This window comes from Chaetura pelagica, unplaced genomic scaffold (assembly GCF_000747805.2).
Source record: "Chaetura pelagica isolate M959 unplaced genomic scaffold, ChaPel_1.0 scaffold681, whole genome shotgun sequence".
Taxonomy (NCBI): Eukaryota; Metazoa; Chordata; class Aves; order Apodiformes; family Apodidae; genus Chaetura; species Chaetura pelagica.
Genome location: NW_009951983.1, coordinates 61,666 through 78,928, shown reverse-complemented (window position 1 = coordinate 78,928; position 17,263 = coordinate 61,666). Strand labels below are relative to the sequence as shown.

Sequence of the window (17,263 nt, the reverse complement as noted above, 5' to 3'; positions counted from 1 at the left end):
CCGGCCCCGCCGCCCCCCGGCCACGCCCCAGCCCCCCCCTGCCATTACACCATCCAGAGGGAGCCCAGATACAGCTGCGTGACCCCCTGCTACCCCCCTGTGCAGTCCTACTGCCCCCCAGTGCAGCGCTATTGCCCCCCGGTGCAGCGTTATTGCCCCCCGGTGCAGCCCTACTGCCCCCCTGCCCCCTGCTGCCCCCAATACTCCAAGAACATCTGCAAGCTGCCACCAAAATGCCCCAAGTACTAAGAGCAGGATCCGGCCCCACATCTGGACCCACCATCTGGCTTCTCCCTTGGATGCTCTTGATTCCTAAAGTTTGAATCCTGGGCTCTCTTCTCCAAGTTTTGGTTTCCCTGAATCCTCCGAGACCTCATCTGTGATTAGAACTTTCTTCCAAACACAAATCAGGCCTGTTTTAATTTATTTAGCATGCAAGACCCACCCAGCTTATGTTCTTTTCCAAAGGGCAGGGAATGTTTTCTGCTTGCACATGGTGTGTCAACCTCCAGAAGGCACAAATAAGGCAATAAAAACGCATTTCCAAAAATAGAAGGAGGTTATGTTTTGTTTATTCTTTTACCTCTTCACTTGGGAATTATCTTGACCTCTGATTTCTCACTGTTTCTTGTTCTTTTCTTCTCAACCTTATCCCAAAGAACCCACATCCCAAAGTTTCAAAAGGAGCTAAATCCCATCAATCCAGGCATGTTTCTGTGGCAGATAACTTCTGGAGAGCACCCAGGGAGCTGCTCTGTACCCTCTGCAACCTCAGGCTGTCTCTGTCCCCTTCTTGAGCAGCACCACCTTCTCAATTTTTCACTCTGCCCCAGAATTACCAACATTTCAAGGGGTATAAACCCAAATAGGCACCCAGAGGTCTCTAACGCTCCTTCTTTGGCTGAACTTCAAATTCCTGCTTCGAATGGAAACTGCACATGCTTGAAATAAATGCTCAGTATCTCTGGTGGCTTTTTACAACCTAAGACTTTCCTTATCTCCCCGGTCACCAGCCCATCTAGCTGAGACATCTGTTCTGGAACAGGATCGCTCGCTTCCCGCTGCCGGTTTCTCTGCGTCGGTTTCCCAAAGACAACCAAGCGTCAGCTGAAGTTGGTTTAGCTCTGTTTGCTGGTTTGGTTCGGTGGGTTTTTTTGGTAGAAGGGGGAAGGGCTGGCTCTGGGGATAAGCTGAGAAGGTCCCCCTGCTCCCAACCCAGCCAAGGAGCCACCCGAGGGACAATAGATGGGTTATTAACGTACGAAAGGACTGAGACAAGAGCTGAGCACTTAAAGGAGCTGAGCTGGAGAGGCAGAGGTGCTGGTGGGTGGTGAGGAAGAAGAGGAGGAAGGTGCCCAAGCAGAAGTTTCCCAGCAGCTCATGGATGGCAGGTCTGCCCCTGCCCTGATGGGGGAACATGGTGGGACATTCCCTGAAGGTGCCAGGAAGGAGGAGCTTGGCCAGCTGGCTTGGATTTTGTGGCCAGTGGACTTAAATTTGCTGCAGGTGGATTCTGATGATGCAGCTGTGGAAGCCCCCGGGCCAGGGGAGGTTCCCGAACAGCCTGGGACTCTGTGAGACGCTCAGGCTGGAGCAGCTCCAGGTCTGGTGGGAAGGAGAAGTTGGTGAGGGACTCTCTGCCGTGGCAGGGACCCCGTGGGGAGCAGGGAATACTGTGAGGAATCCTCCTCCCTGAGGAGGAAGGAGCAGCAGGAACCACCAGCCTGTGAAGTGACTCCAAACCCCATCCTCTTGTGCTGCTGGGGGGAAGGAGGGAGAGAAAGGAGGAACAAAGGCATTTGGGTGGGAAGAAGGGAGGGGGTTTTACACACTGAAGCCCCGTTCTGTGTGTGTCTGTGTCTCTGTCTGCATTTCATTAGCATGAAATTAAATGATGCTTTTTCCCCAAGTTGAGTCTGTTTTGCCCATGACTTTGAACTGGGGAAGAACCTTCCTTGTCGCTTTTTCTCCACCCCTGAGCTTTGTCCTCCTCATCCCGGGGTGTGTGTGAGGGGCCATGGGGCTGTTCCTTTGTTGTCATGTTGGGCCCAAACCACCACAGGGCTGACAAATATACCCCACATGACAAAGAACTGACACAAGAGACTTTTCCCCCAACAAAAATACCACTTTAGCAACCTAGATGAATCATTTTTACATCACTTATAACCCCCAGTGCTTTTCAGAAAGCTGCAGGTGAGATTTTCCTAAACAAGAATTGGCTTTAAAAGGCTACCTTGATTATTTCTTTTGTTTTCCTGAGTCTTAATCTTTAAAACCAAACAAACCAGAACACAAACCCATGGTTTCCCAGGTTTTTTAATATGTTTTCACCAGAGAGGGCAGTGATAGGACAAGGACGGATGATTTTAAGCTGGATGAGAGGAGATTAAGGTTGGATATCAGGGAGAAATTCTTCACCATGAGGGTAGGAAGGAACAGGTTGCCCAGAGAAGCTGGGGCTGCCCCATCCCTGGAAGTGTCCAAGGGCAGGTTGGATGGGGCTTGGAGCAGCCTGGGCTGGTGGGAGGTGTCCCTGTCCATGCAGGGGGGTTGGATCTGGATGATCTTTAAGGTCCCTTCCAACCTTATGATTTTCTCATGTATTTTTAAATTCATAATGAATTAACAGCCCCCAAAAAAAACCGTTGACAAGAGTAGAAAATCATTTTTGCTCCAAATTTACCATGAAAATAAGCCCTGGAAGACTTGAAGACCTCTCAATAGGGATAGCTGCTCCCTTCTGAACTCAGTAAGTTTGGTAGTAAACAGTGAAACTCTGCAATGGGTAAAAATTACAAAACTGCTTCAGAACAGAAGCCTGAAGGGATTTGGGATCTGAAAACAGGATGTCAATAGGTGGGAACTTCCCAGCACCAATCTTTCCTGCTTAGGGTTTGAAATCCTCTTCTTTCAGGAGTGGCTGGACAGTGGAACAAGTTGCCCAAGGAGGTGGTGGAATGACTGTCCCTGGAAGTGTTTAAAAGAAATATAGATACCATGCTTATGATTTAAGCACTGAATGGGTAGATTATGTTGTGGCAGGGGGAGTTAGGGTATGGTTGGACTTGATGATCTATAAGGTCCCTTCCAGCCAGGATGTTTCTGTGATTGCCAACAGAGTGGGAAACAGCTGATGGCTGGTGGAGTCAGAAATGGAATGCAAAAGTTGGAAGTGGGGATGTCCTTCTAGAGTCACCTCCGGTGTTGAGGGGCGTTGGGGTATCAAGGTGTGTTGGGGCTAGTCAGCAGGACTTCCCTCCAAGTGGAGTTCATGTAATTCTTCTCCCCTGTGTCAGGGAAAAAAAGCATATCAATCAAAACCTGAATCTGCCAGGAGGACCAAGGGGCAGCAAGGAGAAGAGTCAACGCTTTCGAATTGTAGGTTGATGCAATGCTGGTTGCCCAATGACAAATAACTTAATAACTTTAGGGTTAGGTTCCTTTTTAATATGTAAATCTGCAACTGCCTTCAAAATGCCCTTAGAAAGCAGATTGAGAAATTTGTTGCTTATTAACGTGTGAAGAAAAAAAGTCATAATTGTTTTTCCTGACTCTGTTAAATTGGAAATGCTCAAAACTAGGCACAGAAGATAAATGTGAATGTGACTCCTCAACTCCTTGTCAGCATTTCCAAGAGGTGCATAATTTCTGAGACAACCCTTTGGGAGATATAAAAGTCAGTCATTCCCTGGTCCTCCTTCATTCAGCATCAGCTCTCCGTGCTCTCCCTCTTGCTTGCTCCAGCCAAGGGTAAGTTGGATTATACTGATTTATCTACTATCAAGTAGCAGAAGCTCACCTAGGAACTGTAGCTGACTAGTTCTGTGTTTAGGCCTTGACTTTGTCTTAGAACTGCCCGTTTTTTGGTGACTGGGTGCCTGAAGATGTCAGCTGCACAAAGGGTGCTTGTGGTTTGATGGGATGGCAGAAAATTAGGAGAAACTGAAGGACCAGACCTGCAAACACACAGGGACTTTGGGACCCAGCAAGGAATTAATTCCCAGACTAGATGGAGGGAGGGAGAATATCAGACAAGTCAGTGCAGTTTTGGAGGTCAATTTTACCTTTAAAGGCCATCTTGGTGCAGAAGATCCCATCAGAGCTGGATGATGTATCCCCAAAAGACAAGGCAGTATCACAGTCAGGGTCAAGATATCTCCTATGGTACAAACATTTCCCAGACCACTAGAGAAAAAGAGCCAAGGAAAACACAGAAGGTTCCAGCAGGGCTGATGTGCCACCTTGATGGTTTCTCTCTCTCTTCCCCACAGCTCTGCCAACTCTCCAAACCATGTGCTCCCGCGGGTCCTGCCACGACTACGACTCCTCCTGCCGTGGATCCCTCTCTTCTTGCCTAAGATCCCGCTCCTCCTGCCACAACTCAGGACCCCCCAGCCACAGTTCAGGACCCTCCTGCAATTACACCATCCAGAGGGAGCCTGTGCAGAGGTTCTCCAACGTGACCCCCTGCTGGCCCCCCGTGCAGACCTGCTACCCCCAGCTGCTGAGCTACTGCCCCCCAGTGCAAACCTACTGCCCCCCTGTGCAGCCCTGCTATCCCATGCAGACCTGCTACCCTTCTGTCCCCTACTGTCCCCAGTACACCAAGAACATTGTCAAGCTGCCACCAACATGCCCCAAGTACTAAGATCTGGCCCCAGACCTGGACCCGCCGGCTCCTCCCGCAGACGCTGTGACCACGAATCTTCTCATCCTCCCTGAAATCCCTGGGCCTCTGCCATGTGCTTCACTGCTACCCTGGATGAAGCACTCCCTTAATTAGCACGCAAGGTGTCATTCTTTCTAATTATTCAGGATACGTCCTTTCTAATTATTCGATGCATAATTAGTGCTGGGAATCTTTCTATGCTGTGCATTTCTGTTTCAGACTCATCTGGGTGTGGGAAATAAACCTTTGCAGTTCATGAGACTCGTGTTGTCCTTCCATTCCTTCCTTCAGTTTTTCCTTTAGACTTCCTTGTTTTCCCCGGATTCTTTGCTCAGATTTCCTCAGATTCTCAAAGAACTTCAATAGCTGGTGGCCAAGAACAGTGATTCTCTTCTACATCCTCCTCTAAATGACTCCCTTGAGATCACATTCTCCCCAGCAGGATCATAGAATCATGGGATGGGTTGGGTTGGAAGGGACCTTCAAGAGCATCTAGATCCAACCCCCTGCATGGGCAGGGACACCTCCCACCAGCCCAGGCTGCTCCAAGCCCCATCCAACCTGCCCTTCAACACCCCCAGGGATGGGGCAGCCACAGCTTCCCTGGGCAACCTGGCCCAGGCTCTCCCCACCCTCACACTCCACAATTCCCTCCTCAGCTCCAACCTCCAGCTCCCTCTCCCACTTTTCATCCCTCCCCCTCATCCCATCCCTCCCTGCCCTTGGCCCAAGTCCCTCCCCAGCTTTCCTGGAGCCCCTTCAGGCCCTGGAAGCTGCTCTAAGGTCTCCCTGAAGCCTTCTCCTCTCCAGGCTCAACACCCCAACTCTCCCAGAGCTGCTCCAGCCCTGGGATCAGCTCCATGGCCTCCTCTGGACCCTCTCCAGGAGCTCCATGTCCTTCTTGTGTTGGGGGCTCCCAAACTGCACACAGTACAGGATCTGAATGTGAATCATAAGCATTTTTTGAGTGGGTGTCATTTAGGACACCCCAGGTTTTGAAAGGCTCTTGAAGAGGTAGAAAGTCACCGACTGGGCAACTGCAGCTTCTCTTGGTTTGGGACCTGCAACTGACTCACAAAATGTCCCTGAGGAATTTGTGCAAACCCCTGTTGCTACACAAAATTCACCACAAGCAATTATATCACCTCTAGCCTGAAGAAAAGCTGTAGGACACCTGTTCTTTGGAGAGAGCTCCTCATTAGCAGTTCCCCAATTCCTCAGGTGGGCAACGTTTTCCAAAGCCCATGAGTTAGGGGCTTCATTTTCTTATGTTTCAAAGACTGAGTCAAACAGAATTAAAAATCCAGTTTTGGTGCCCACAATTCCACCCAATATTTGGTCAGACTTCAGCTCAAACACTCCCTTCCTCTGAATCCTGTTTTTTCCAGACATCTCTGCAGGTGAGGAGGAAATCAGAGAAGGGAAAGAGAAACCAAGGAGCAGAAAAACTTCACCTGCTCATACCTTGCACAGAGCTCATCACCAGGTATTTTCCCTCTGGTTTTAAGCACTAAATAACCCTTGACACACGTGGAACAATCTGATGGGGTTAGAGAAGTCACCTGGCACATCAAGGAGCACGTGAAGAGTCTGAAATATTTATTTTTGCCTTATCAGGGAACAGAAGAGATCACACCAGGCTTCCCAGCATCATGCCAGGCCCATGAGTTGCACCTGGTAATCCCATTACCTCTTGGCATCCAGCAACACCTAAATTAAAATCCTGAGGTGTCACCTGCACACAACAGGACCTGACCCTTGGAGTCAGCATTTCTGAGACCTTTCTGTCCCTGATGCAATCCCCATTGCCCACTGGCAGGGTAATTAGCACCTCAGAGATTACTGTCAGACTCCAGGAAATGGGAAAGAAAAGCCTTCCTAAATCCCTATAGGAGGGATTATGGAAGTGACAAAGCACTATGTTACAAATCGGATGGGGCAAACATCTGTTGGGTTGAGTGAGGAAACAATTAAATTGTCATTGCAAAGATGTGGCTCATATCTGAGATAACCTTCTGGAGCCATATAAGAGGTCCCTCAGCCCCGTCCTCCTCAGTCACTCGCCTTCACTTCCAGAAACTTCTCCCTGTAGCTGAAGAAGGTAAGAACAATTTTATTGTCTCTGTTCATGCTGAGAGAGAAGAAACCTCCACTAGAGGTTTTTATAGACCTCCTGGGTGCTGGGACTTACCTAAATGCCTTCTGCTGGCACCCTTGTGGTCCTCTGGGGCAGGCGTGGAGACCAGCAAATGAAGGAATGGAGATCACTGGGCAAGGTCCAAGGCCACATGGAAAATAAAACCAGAAGAGGGGAGATTTAGATTAGAAATGAGGAGGGAATTGTGGAGTGTGAGGGTGGGAAGAGCCTGGGCCAGGTTGCCCAGGGAAGCTGTGGCTGCCCCATCCCTGGGGGTGTTGAAGGGCAGGTTGGATGGGGCTTGGAGCAGCCTGGGCTGCTGGGAGGTGTCCCTGCCCATGCAGGGAGTTGGATCTGGATGATCTTTAGATCATGGAATGGTTTAGGTTGGAAGGGACCTTAAAGATCATCCAGATGATCCATTCAATGATCTTCAAGGTGGCTGCTCCATCCCTGGAAGTGTTGAAGGATCTCATGTGGGGTTTGGAGCAACCTGGGCTGCTGGGAGGTGTCCCTGCCCATGCAGGGGGTTGGATCTAGATCTTTAAGGTCCTTTCCAACCCAAACCATTCTGTAATTCTGTGATATGATTCTATGAGGGGTCCCTCAGGCAAAACAGCTCGGTGCTGTTTCACCAGGAAGATGGGGTTTGGGAGCAGCTCCTGGAGCCCCTTGCATTGGCTGGCAGGGACCAAGCTTCACACAGGGCTTGCCAGAGCAAGCCTGGCAGATTTGGGTGAATTCTGTCTGGATCAGGCAAAAAGAGAGAAACGATTCACTGGGGAGTCCAAGAGGGAACATGAGAAATGAATCTGGGCTCCTTTCAGCACCTTGACCTCTTGCTCCTGACAGCTCTGCCAAGACTCCAAACCATGTGCTCCCGCGGGTCCTGCCATGACTACGAGTCCTCCTGCCACAGCTCCCACTCCTCCTGCCACAGCTCAGCCCCCCCCTGCCATTACACCATCCAGAGGCAACCTGTGCAGAAGTTCACCTACGTGACCCCCTGCTACCCGCCTGTGCAGTCCTACTGCCCCCCAGTGCAGCGCTATTGCCCCCCGGTGCAGCGTTATTGCCCCCCCGTGCAGCGTTATTGCCCCCCTGCCCCCTGTTGCCCCCAGTACTCCAAGAACATCTGCAAGCTGCCACCAAAATGCCCCAAGTACTAAGAGCAGGATCCAGCCCCACATCTGGACCCACCATCTCACTACCCTTCACCCAAAGCCTGGAGCTCATCCCCTTGCCCACCCCTTGTCACTCCTCAGCAAGTTGATGCTTCCAAAATGCTTGGAGGGCAACCTGGTGTGTGGATGAAGCCTCTTAGTTTAACCAGTTTTGAGCTCTTTACTTTCTTTCTGCCCATGCAGAGCACCCTGTCCACTGGGACTAGTTTCTTGCTTGCTTTGCTCCTTCACCCTCCAGCAAGACAATAAAAATGCTATTTCAACGCTACCTCAGAGTTCTGGAGTCATCTCTCTAACATCTAGCAGCATCTGGTTTAGCCTCATGGTTTTAGAGCCGTGCTTGAATCACTGGTGAAAACAGCTAAAGTAGGAGGAACACCAAGGGAACTTGAAAGGAAAAGGCCCACGACACCCACCAGTGGTGGAAGGAGCCCTGCACCTCACACCAAGGCTTGGGAGAAACACCTTGGGGTTACTCCTGGTGAAACCAAGTCACCTGAGCTCAGTAGATGCAACAAGGGGGTTGGAATTCCAGCCAGGGGCCTGGCCTGCATGCTCATGTTTTCACTGCTGACACAGTCTTTAAAAGCTGCTACTATATTTGGAAACAAAACAAAGCAAATCCTGCAGGGTTTGAAACCTGCCTTGAAACACCCTCAATTAACCTGTTTCTACAGGGCACAAGGAGGGAAGGTTTCCCCCGGGTGATTCATCCCTGGGAAATAGGCTGGATGAGCTGGGCACTGCAAGTCCCCAGTAAATGACCAGTTGGGAAGTCACTCATTGGAATTTCTTATTTATAGGTTATGGAGAAAACTGTCATTCTAGAGGGACAGGCAGCTAGAAAGGAAAAGCTGCAAATGGGATTCAGAGAGGAATTAATTACTTACCTCCATTAAGGCTGTTGCCCTTGCCAAGCGATGCCTCATTTTCCCACGACCCTTGGCAGCCACATTACAAACTCTTTTCCTTACTCATTCTTCACCCCTCAGCAGCTGAGCTTTGAGTCAGGAAGACTTTGTGTCCACAGGAGTGGTTTGGTCTCCAAGCACAGGAGTTCACTTTCCCTCAGTGCCCCAGACCTGCAACTTCCCATCCTGTGACTAATCACAACACATTTGGTTTCCTCTTCCTTTTCCAGGCCCCACAAAAGGCTCAAAGCCTCTGAGCTGGTGACACTTCCTGCTGGGCTCAGGCTTGAGGTTTCCATTCACTTCAGAAATGGAAATGAGAAATGGAAATGGTAACAGGGAAACAAGAACAAAGCTTTTTCTTTTCCTTTCCCTTTTCTCTCCTCTTTCCTTTCCCTTTCCCCCTCTCCCCTTCTCCTTTCCTTTCCCTTTTCCCCTCTCCCCTTCTCCTTTCCCTTCCCTTTCCCCTCTCCCCTTCTCCTTTCCTTTCCCTTTCCCCCTCTCCCCTTCTCCTTTCCTTTCCCTTTTCCCCTCTCCCCTTCCCCTGTCCTTTCCCTTCCCCCTCTCCCCTTCCCCTGTCCTTTCCCTTTCCCCTCTCCCCTTCTCCCTTCCTTTCCCTTTCCCCCTCCCCCCTTCTCCCTTCCTTTCCCTTTTCCCTTTCTCCCTTCCTTTCCCTTTCCCCCTCTCCCCTTCTCCTTTCCTTTCCCTTTTCCCTTTCTCCCTTCCTTTCCCTTTCCCCCTCTCCCCTTCTCCTTTCCTTTCCCTTTCCCCTTCTCCTTTCCTTTCCCTTTCCCCTTCTCCTTTCCTTTCCCTTTCCCCTTCTCCTTTCCTTTCCCTTCTCCTTTCCTTTCCCTTTCCCCTTCTCCTTTCCCTTTCCCCTTCTCCCCCTCTCCTTTCCTTTCCCTTTCCACCTCTCCTTTCCTTTCCCTTTCCCCCTCTCTTTTCCCTTTTCCCCTCTCCTTTCCTATTGTATTTCTATTCTATCCCACTCCAATTCCAAGCTTTCGTCAGCCCTGGAGAGGTTTCACACCTGGACCATCAAGGACCAAAGCCTTCATGACTGTTCCACCTCATTAGAACCCTTAGTTTTCAATCACAGCCCCCAGACACTTGGGCAGAAAAGTCCTCTCTGCCTAAAGCTCTAGACAGCTTAGAGGGAGGTTTCTGCTCAGTATGTGCTAAATAACCCAGCAGTGAATTCCCACAACCAGGAGAAACCATGAGCAAACCCCTGAGGATGAATGGGGGAGGAATTTGCTGGAGCTGTTTGATGGTGAGGATTGCTTCACTGCATCCCTAATTCCAAATCCAGAGTGGTGTTCCTCTGGCTGCCTCATGGAGCCTGCAAAGCTCATTCCACCTGAAATTTAATTAAGATCTTTTTTTTTTCTGGAGCTAATTGGTATCTTTCTTCTGTAAAATTCCTCTTGTCAAGTTGTTTGTGGGTCTCTAAGGTTTGTGGGTCTCAAAGATGCCTGTGGGTCTGTCTCATGTGGCTCTAGGTATCTCCAATGAGTGCATCCAGCTGGAACAGCAGCAGTAGGTTTCTCTGTACTCTCAGGGACACCAGATGAAGCACTAAATCATACAGAAACCCACCTCCTTTTGACCAATGGCTCTTACTTGACCTCAACTGCTCAGGATCCACCACATTTTTGGTGTTGGAGCCTCCTGTCCTTTCTCTGCAGGCTCAGAAATCCCCTCTTGGTTGCCACGAGCCTCCTTTGCCATTAGCTGAGGGGCAGGTCCTCAGCTGATGGAAATCTCTGTCGTTAATTAGATCACAAAGTGTGTGACCCAGTCTAACCTGCTCATTAGCATGAAGTTCTTTACAACGAGGGTGGTGAAGCACTGGAACAGGTTGCCCAGAGAGGTGGTGGAGGCCTCATGCTTGGAAACATTCAAGTCTCAACCAGGCTCTGAGCAACCTGATCTAATTAAAAAGGTCCCTGTGCACGGCAGGGGGGCTGGACTAGATCACCTTTCAAGGTCCCTTCCAACCCCACAGGATCTATGATCCTATTAAGCCAGTCTCCATAGGAAATGAAGCCTTGGCTTTAGCAGATAGGAACCTTGGGAAGACCTTGGGAAGATCTTCCCTGGAGTGACTTCATGGTCTTTTGGATTCTTTGAGAGCAAGACTGGGGAGATTTGTAAATGCTGGGATGCAGCCAGATGAAAGCAGGAGCTACCCAACTGAAACTGGTTGGAAACAGATGATTTGTGCCACCAAAAGTCAAGCTGAAGTTTCACAATGACCTATCCTGTCCTCAGCATCTGTGACCTGGATCACCTGTGTTCTTGTATCAGCAGAAACATCCCAAATCATCTTTCCTTTCCCTCAGCAGAAATCAAGGTATCTCCAGGGGAGGGTGATCAAGAGTCTTTGGGTCCAAGGGTCCAACCCTTCTCCTCAGAGTGACCTCAGAAACAAAACGTTCAATCACGGATCCAGGTCCTGTGAAGTTTCCCCTGATTGGAGAGAGAGAGTTTGTTTGTTTTTAAAAGACACAGATTAATTAGAAATCCTGAAGATGCTCAAAGCAGCACGTGATGCCTTCGGGCTTCGACGCAAAAGAAATATTATCAGCATTAATGAATAATTGCAACATGATCATTAACATCAGCACTAATGATGCCAACAGGTGACGGGGAACGGAGCACGAAGGGATTCCAAAAATAACACCCGTGGGTGGATCTTTCATTACTCCAGGCCATGTTAGAAATTAAAAATTAATGGAATAGGAATTTTGCAGATCGAGTTATGCCAAGCATGAGCAGGATGGAAAACTTCCAGACAAGTTCTGTCCTTTGCTTTTATTCAAAGATGTCAAAAAGAAATGGGCTCTGGTTTGACCAAAACTCTCTTCCAAATTTCCATGATGGATTTGCACCTAAAATTTCTGATCTTAGCAAGGCCAAGGGCCTTCCCAGTGCATGGATGGGATGAGGCAACAAGGGGAGATTTAGGATGGACATTAGGAAGAAATTCTTCACTGTGAGGGTGGGAAGAGCCTGGGCCAGGTTGCCCAGGGAAGCTGTGGCTGCCCCATCCTTGGGGGTGTTGAAGGGCAGGTTGGATGGGGCTTGGAGCAGCCTGGGCTGCTGGGAGGTGTCCCTGCCCATGGGGGGGTTGGATCTAGGTGATCCCTTCCAGTCCAAACCAATTCATAATTCTATGAACAAGGGAAGAGATGTCAAGGACTTTCTGTTCCAGATTTGCCTTTCTGGTGACCTGAGACCCCAAAGAAAGTCATTTCTCCACTCAACAACACAACATGGGGCTGTGGAATCACTTGCTGGAATTCTGCTTGAACAAAAATCCTATCGAGGAGGGACTGACGTCCAAAAGGCCTCTGCATGACTCTGGAATCCACTGCTCCCCAATCTTAATGATGATTTTGACGTTAATTAAGCACTCACTAGGTCTGAACAAGCCACCTAGCATCTCAAAGCAGCACCATTAGCATGTGGCAGATGAGCAGGAACGTCCCCACATCTCACGAGGATTAACTTGACATTAAAACATTGTAAAAAATTCAGAGACCAAATTGATAATAACACAAAATTGAGGGACTGGTCAAAAACCACGAGGCAAAGACCAACCAGATGAAGGCATATTCAACAAATAAGTATAGGCTTAGTGTGTAAATCAGGAATTGCTGGGGGGTACCTCATTTCCGGGAAGACAATTTGGAGCTAAATAAAAGGCCTCCCTGTCCCTTTGCTCCTCACTCAACTGAACCACTCAGTTATCACGGTAAGTGGGACCTACTAACAGTGTTCTTTGGTGGCAATGGTTCTCCTTTTGGTCAAGGAATGGAATTAATTGATCAATCTTTGTGTCTGATCTTTGTAGGGTGTTGGACTGGAGGACCTGTAAAGGTCCCTTCTAACCCAAATGGTTTTGTGATGTTCTCTTCTGGTTTTTCACTCCTTGGGAGTGTCCAAGGGCAGGTTGGATGGGGCTTGGAGCAGCCTGGGCTGGTGGGAGGTGTCCCTGCCCATGCAGGGGGTTGGATCTAGATGATCTTTAAGATCCCTTCCAACCCAAACCATCCCATGTTTCTATGGACAGTGCTGCAGGGACAGAGGGAGCTGCCTTGATTTCTCTAAGGACCTCAAAAAACTGGAAGTAGTGTGTGATGTGGCTGCCACTCCCAGGCAGCATTTGTGGGCCAAAAGAAAACACATCTCTAGGAAGACAGGTTGTGTCTGAAAGTCCACTGTTTTGCAGGTCCTCCCCACTCCTTCCAGCTCAACAACCCTCCAACCAGCATGTGCTCCACTGGATGCTGCTCCGTCGTGAAGAGCAAGACGGTCTGTTGCAGCCAGCCCTGCGCAAAGACCATCTGCTGTGACCCGTGCCAGCAGTCCTGCTGCTGTGACCCATGCCAGCAGTCCTGTTGTGAGCCATGCCAGCAGTCCTGCTGCAACCCATGCCAACAGTCCTCCTGCTGTGACCCGTGCCAGCAGTCCTGCTGCAACCCATGCCAGCAGTCCTCCTGCTGTGACCCGTGCCAGCAGTCTGTCTGCTGTGACCCGTGCCAGCAGTCCAGTTGTGACCCGTGCCAGCAGTCCTGCTGCAACCCATGCCAGCAGTCCTCCTGCTGTGACCCATGCCAGCAGTCTGTCTGCTGTGACCCGTGCCAGAAGCCCTGCTGTGACCCGTGCCAGCAGTCCTGCTGCAACCCATGCCAACAGTCCTCCTGCTGTGACCCGTGCCAGCAGTCTGTCTGCTGTGACCCGTGCCAGCAGTCCTGCTGCAACCCATGCCAGCAGTCCTCCTGCTGTGACCCGTGCCAGCAGTCTGTCTGCTGTGACCCGTGCCAGAGGCCCTGCTGCAACCCGTGCCCCCCAGTCTGCTGTGCCAAGGTGTGCCAGAAGTCCTGCTGCGGCTGCAGCCCCCGGATCTGCTGCATCGGCTGCCGGCCCTGCTGCTGCTGCTCCTACGTGGTGAAGCCTGTCAGGGTGTGTTGCCCCCCCGTGCAGTGCTGCCCTGCTCCCAGGAAGTGCTGCATCCCCATCCAGCAGTGCCGTGCTGCCATCAAGAAGTCTTGCTGAGCCAGCTCCTGGTATCAGGAGCAGCTCTGCTGGATCCCAAGAGCAGCTCTGCTGGACCCCAAGTGCAGCTCTGCTGGATTCCAAGAGCAGATCTGCTGGACCCCAAGAGCAGCTCTGCTGGATCCCAAGAGCAGCTCTGCTGGATCCCACCTCTGCTGGGCAGCAGGAACAGGCACAAGGAGATGAAAACCTGCTCATTTGCTGCTGCTTCACAAGATGGTGGAGTAAACACCTAGAGATCTTCTTCTCATCTTCAAACTTCTGCTGTCCTCTTCTTTCCGTCTTTTAATTCTAGAACATCCACGATGCCCATGAGTGTCACCCATGGGCTGAGGGCTGTTAGATGTCTGTGGTACTTCTCTTCTTGGTGTGTGGGACTTGGGCTACCTCTGCTGTTGATGTACTTCGTTTCCACTCTTGGAGACAATAAAACGTAGCATTAAGCAAAACACAAACTGCCTTGTTTTTGATTCTTGTTCAGTTGTGCCCAGAATGTCTCCTCATTCCCGTGTCATCTCCTGTGCCTTCAGGCAGGTCCTGCTGGCTGCAGCCCTGCTCCTCTGGCACAGTAGAACAGCAGCTGCCCAGTCCTGCTTCCATTGGCAAAAACTGGGTCATATCTAAAGACACAAGCAGAGAGGTCTGATCCTTCCTTGCACTTACTGACCATTAGCTCAATTTTGACTAAAAAACGAAATTATTAGAGTCAATAAAGGTGACCAAAACACACATCATTCCTCCACCTGAAAACACTCCAGAAGATGCACAGAAACCCATCCCTGATGCTGGAACCTATTAAAAAAGACATTGAGAGGGATTCACTACTCACTGAACTGCAGCCACCACCATCTGCCACCTTCACCAATAACATTTCCAAAAACTCCTTCCATGGGTGAATTCTTGGTTTGTGAGCAGAGATTCTGACCCACCACGTTCCTGGATTACAAGCAGTGGAATGAAACCCTGGTGTGAGGATCCAACGTAAAAGCTTCATTCCTAAAATAACACATCCATGAGTCAAGGAGACCTTTTCCACCTGCCTGGGACTTCCTTTGCCATTAAAATTCAGGACTCAGCTCTGAATTGCAGGTCTCAGGAAAATGCCTTGAGCACTCTCTTGATTGCTTCCCTCAAACAAATCTTGAGAGCATGCTCCAAGTCTTCATTAGAATCATCTGCTCTACCATGTTAGACTCTCCTGAAAAGATTATTCAGGTCTTCAGGAGTTTTTGGTTAAGGGGTAAATCAGGTCCAACAGGTAGAAGGATGCCCTGTGATGTCAGAAGTACAATCTGGTAAGGAAATCGTGTGAATATTTATTTCACCAGATGCTGGAAAAGCTGCCATCAAAGATTCCTCCCCAGTCACAGAGCTGCTGGAGCTCTGAAATACATGGAACCACCATGAAGTCTGCAAAGACATCATGGCATGGCATGTAGAAAAGGTTTATCATAGAATCATGGAATGGTTTGGGTTGGAAGGGACCTTCAAGATCATCTAAATGTTCAGCCTGGAGAAGAAAAGGCTCCAGGGAGACCTTAGAGCAGCTTCCAGGGCCTAAAGGGGCTCCAGGAAAGCCAGGGAGGGACTTGGGCCAAGGGCAGGGAGGGATGGGATGAGGGGGAGGGATGAAAAGTGGGAGAGGGAGCTGGAGGTTGGAGCTGAGGAGGGAATTGTGGAGTGTGAGGGTGGGGAGACCCTGGCACAGGCTGCCTAGGGAAGCTGTGGATCTAAATGATCTTTAGGGTCTCTTCCAGCGCAAACCATTCTATGATTCTGATTCTAAATATGGAACAGAAAGTCCTTGACATCTCTTGCTTTGTTCATAGAACTATGGATTGGTTTGGACTGGAAGGGATCACCTAGATCCAACCCCCCCCATGGGCAGGGACACCTCCCAGCAGCCCAGGCTGCTCCAAGCCCCATCCAACCTGCCCTTCAACACCCCCAAGGATGGGGCAGCCACAGCTTCTCTGGGAACCTGTTCCAGGCTCTCCCCACCCTCCCAGGGAAGAGTTTCCTCTTAATGTCTAATCCAAACCTCCCCTCTTCCAGTTTCAATCCATTACCCCTCATCCTCTATCTACAAGCCCTACTAAAAACCATCTCACAGATGACCTGAGTTCAGGCACCCAGCAGAACTTCTCCAACATTTGCTTATAGATGTTTTGGCTGCTGTGCAGGCCAAGCTTGACTGACCCCTCAGGAGGGAGTGGATTAGATGGTTGAAGTCAAGGCAGAGATTATGAAACAGGCTTGGGGACAGGGGAAGAGTTCTGGCCACGTGCAGAGCCAGGAGATCTCCACACGAGAAGAAAAAGGTGTTGATGGAGTTTGTATCTGATGAGAGGGGACACAAATGTAGGATGAGAGTCCCAAGATGCTGAGACAGCTGCTGTTTATGGCAGGTAAGGGTTGCCATCATGGTCAGCAGACTCTGAATGTGAGGTTGGAGTGGTGGCAGGTGATCTCTGATGGCTGGGACATGTTGTTTCTTCCCAAGATGAGAACATGACCCTCCTCTGACGTTGGGTGCTTCTTCAGGAATTGTCCCGGGGGGAGCAACGTTTTGGTCACGCAATTATAGGCACATACTTGCCTGGAGGGAGTAATGTCCTCTTTGTGTAAACCCTCATCCATGTCATCCACTGAATAAGTCCTTCATCACCTTTTTATCAGGCTCTATTGTCGCCATATTGGCCAAGATGACCCCTGTGGAAAAATCATACAACCACAGAATGGTTTGGGTTGGAAGAACCTTTAAAGGCCATTTAATCCAATAGCATCTTCAACTAGATCAGATTGCTCAGAGTCCTGGCCAACCTGACCTGGAATGTGCCACATGGATGGGGCATTTGCCACCTCTCTAGGCAACCTGGGCCAGTGTTTCACCCTTCTCAACATACAAAAATTCTTCCTTCCATCTAGTCTGAATCTCCCCTCCTGTAGTTTAAAATTACCCCCCTTGTCCTGTCACTCCAGGCTCCATTAAAAAGTCTGTCCCCTTCTCTCTTACAAGCCTCCTTTAAATATTGAAAGTCCTGGAACAAGGTGTCCTTGAAACCTTCTCTTCTCCAGGCTGAACAACCCCAACTCTCTCGACCTGTTCAATTCCTCTGATGGCCTTTGTGCTCCTCCTCTGGACCCTCTCCAATAGGTCCATGTCCTGATTAGGATAGATGTGAACTCTGAAAGCCTGTTGCTAATCATGGTCTTCTACTGGCATTTAATGGATAGCTGGGTCAGAAGTCACTGCTACACTATTCTCCTCCTCTACTTGGCTCTTTTGAGACTC

The 17,263-nt window shown here is 49.8% G+C and overlaps 1 protein-coding gene across 1 annotated transcript; it reads left to right on the top strand.

The window, feature by feature from the left end:
* Positions 1-13,182: 13,182 nt before the first annotated feature.
* On the top strand, positions 13,183-13,968 carry LOC104392206 (keratin-associated protein 10-4-like). The gene has a single exon (XM_010001578.1). The coding sequence runs from the start codon at positions 13,183-13,185 to the stop codon at positions 13,966-13,968; it is 786 nt and encodes a 261-aa protein (XP_009999880.1).
* The last annotated feature ends 3,295 nt before the right edge of the window (positions 13,969-17,263 follow it).